Source organism: Sinocyclocheilus anshuiensis, unplaced genomic scaffold, assembly GCF_001515605.1.
Source record: "Sinocyclocheilus anshuiensis isolate Anshui unplaced genomic scaffold, SAMN03320099.WGS_v1.1 scaffold96, whole genome shotgun sequence".
Classification (NCBI taxonomy): domain Eukaryota; kingdom Metazoa; phylum Chordata; class Actinopteri; order Cypriniformes; family Cyprinidae; genus Sinocyclocheilus; species Sinocyclocheilus anshuiensis.
Window position 1 is genome coordinate 64913 of NW_015554094.1, and position 3522 is coordinate 68434.

The 3522-nt window shown below is 34.5% G+C and overlaps 1 protein-coding gene across 1 annotated transcript in view; it reads right to left on the reverse strand.

Annotated features, from left to right (window-relative positions):
- Positions 1-2617: 2617 nt before the first annotated feature.
- Positions 2618-3522, reverse strand: part of LOC107669412 (paired box protein Pax-1-like) — a 3264-nt gene continuing 2359 nt past the window's right edge. Inside the window, exon 4 of the mRNA XM_016461618.1 lies at positions 2618-3115. Coding sequence (XP_016317104.1) covers positions 3039-3115 — 77 coding nt within the window. The 3' untranslated portion in view covers positions 2618-3038. The remainder of the gene's footprint in view (positions 3116-3522) is intronic.

Here is a 3522-nt window from a genome sequence, read left to right on the forward strand (position 1 = left end):
GATTTTAGCAAATGGCTGCAATATAACAAAGAGTGAAAAATTTAAGGGGGTCTGAATACTTTCCGTACCCACTGTAAATATAATATATTTTATTTTATAAAATGTTATTTTGTTATACCCTATTTTAACAAAACGTGAAAGAATTTCATATTTTCATTACAAATTATATTATTAACAATAATATTTAATTATCGACTAAAAATATTTTTTATTATGGAAAATCAATGAGAAAAAAAATATATAATTACAGGCTATATGTATATATAATTTTATATATTAATTCTATCTTTCTATTCTAATATTCTGTTCTATATTGTAATTCTATCAAAAATATATCTTTTTGTCATAACTTTTTTCATAATTAAAAAAAAAAAATCCTAAAACAATGTTCATTTCCATCTCTAAATTAAAACATTCCAGATTTTTAATGTAGTTGCAGACTTTTGGGTGCCACTGTCCATGCATGTGTGTCCATGCATTGACTGATTTCTATAACGCTTCACTGCAACACTTTGACTGTGGGGCCATACAAAAACAGTCCGCAATATTCCAAACATACTGTATTTTATAGAACACATTGTAACACAATATAACTTGAATTTTTGCTTATTGGTCATGTGAATGTAAAACCCTTTGATTCATTGAGCCGAGCCATTATTGAGAGCTACTTAAAGGCTCAAGTCACCTCTGCATATAAAGTGCTGCATACCCTCATTCAGATGTTTGCAACTGGACCATGTAACATCTCACGTTACCTGCCGGACATGCCTGAGCTAACACAAGAGTTAAGCTTTGAATAAGTAAGAACGAAGAAGCTGTAGACGGGACAGATAAGGACCAATAGTTCACTCGGATGAGAACATATACACACATTCTGCTAAACAAGAGCAGGATGGTACAAAAAAAGTTTGCCCAGAGTTGTAATGAACAACTTTTTTTCCAGGATAGTTGTTTTCAGGGTGTGTCTGGTTTGATTTGATATCTCTGTGTAAATATCTAGCATGGCAACTGATGCATGCTTAGATCTACAAATAGTATCGCATGGTGTTTAAATTGGCAATAAAACTCATGGATAGTTTCTGCCTCTTTCGTATTGGAGTCTGTGTTTGTTTATTTTATTAAAAACTGTGTTTTATAAACTAAAAACACCTGTAGAAGCATTAGGTTAGTCTAATAGATTCTACATCTCACCTGATAGGCCAAGACTTCCCTTTAACAAATGTTCAAATGACTTAATATGCCTTTAATTATGAATCCAGGCAGTTAAAGGGATAGTTCACCCAATAATGTAAATTCTGTCATCAGTTACTCACCCTCATGTTGTTCCAAATCTATATGAGGTTCTTTGTTCTGTTGAACATAATGGAAGATATTTGAAAGAATGTGGCTTAACGAAAAGCTGCTGGTCCCGCACTGACTTGGAAAAAAATACTTTGAAAGTGAATGGGGACCAGTCAGTGGGGTTACCCATATTCTTCAATATATATATATATATATATATATGTGTGTGTGTGTGTGTGCAACAGAAAAAAAAAGAATGCAAGTTTGGAACTGCTTGAATGTGAGTAAATGATAACAGAATTTCCATTTGTGGGTGTATTGTCCCTTTAGCCCGTAGGCTTACAAACCAAGAGTGAAAACTATAACTGTGTAGCTTTAATATAGATCATATGTAGCTCCGCCCCTTTTCAGCGGAAGTTCAAAGGCAAAACTCTAAAGATGGCTGCGCTTGTTTTTCTGGCTCATAAGGTCTATAAGAGCAGAGAAGTCCACACCGCCGCTATAATGATAAGGAAACAAGGGAAAGATAAGTTTGGAATCACTTTCAGACGATTTTTGTCGAGCTGATGAACGCCAAAAACAGCCGACAGAATCCATCCTGCCTCATAGCGCGGCATTAAAGCGCATTTAAAGCGGCAGACAACATAACTGCGCATGCGCAATATGGGTAAAAAAAAAAAGTTATGTTCTTGGTGTGAACGGGCCTTTAGGCTTGCCTTGTCCTAAAAGTAAGCCTAGATGTTTCTCAAGTTTAACACACTTTACAGTGTGACCAATAACTTAATGTGACAGACACTGTCAGCAGCATTCAACCCTTTCAGATAGTTTCACAAAATAATAATAAATATATCTCTAATAATAAATATAATATCTCGGGATTTTGAAAATTTTTTATTCTTTTTTTTTTAAGTCTGGAGGGTTGATATGTCCGTAGTTCGATGGGTGCATTTTCGTTTGTTCTCCTTCGTTAGTTCTTTCAAAGTTTGTTTTATATAATCCATTAGATGTTTTACTACTTCTTATTTCCTTTGTCTTAAGTCACGATAACGCATCTTAGATCGCATTAGTTACTTGCTTCATTTAGTCAATTGTTATTTTCAAAAATTAATATATTTTGCCCATCATTTATTGTATAAACTTTTACATTTAAGGTCACACAATCTGACTTGTCGCAACAGTTTGATGTGATCGTCTATCTGTTAATTTTTATGGTTGTCCGAGCAGATCTTCTGCCATGTGAACAAACATCGACAGCATAATCTCTCTGTAAACATGTTATCTGGGACTGTTGTCCCAGATAATGTACCATTGAATTGATGACACGCAAAAAGACCGTTCGACATGCCTTTATTAAGCAGAAACGAATTTATAAAAATAGATATGTATAAGTGTATTACTCAATAGACCATTCAATATCGTACAGGCAGGAAAATGCAATGACATGGACAGTTTCATTTAATTTCCCCTCTAACAATGTTGCTTTGCTAACAAGAAAATATTCAAACAAATTGCAGCCCATTTATAACAACAGCCTGACGCTACATTTATTTGCACCAAAGAACAAGAAAAAAAACCCTACTGCAAATATTGCAGAAATCCTCTGTGGTTTTTCCCCAGCTTCAGATCCCACTTTTTCTTAATGGTGTGAAACAATCAGGTGTGTTTTTATCCAGAACTTACACTGCTGAGTGAGTCCTTGAAGCTGCACATGAAGGATGAACAGGTGAAAGTGATTTTCCTCTGGTTTCTCTGTGTTCTTATGACTCTGAGAGTCCATGAACGGCGCTCAGACCCTGGTGCTGCTGTTTGCTCAGAGGACTCTTTCTTTCTACAGCTGGAGTCAAAAGAGAGGAGTGTTTATGTAGCAAACAAGATGTAAACGAGCAATTCAGCTGTTTGTAAAGTCTATACTTCCTTAACAATGTCAGTGTGACCTACACTGTATTGTTGGGGTACAAAACTGGCAGCTGTGGTACAATGGAAGGCCACAAATGTCATAAAATTTAATTAAAATTGGTCTAAAATAGTGTGACACAAGGGAATAATGCAATAAACATGAACTAAATAACATAAAATGCAATATAAAACACTCCAATGCACAAAATAAGAACTACATGAAGAACATTTTTAATCAAATATAAACAAATATAATGGTTTACGCAGGGAATTCGTTTTACATTTTTTCCCCAATATTTTACAGCCAAGTGAATTTTTTATATTCTCTCTCTCTCGATATATATA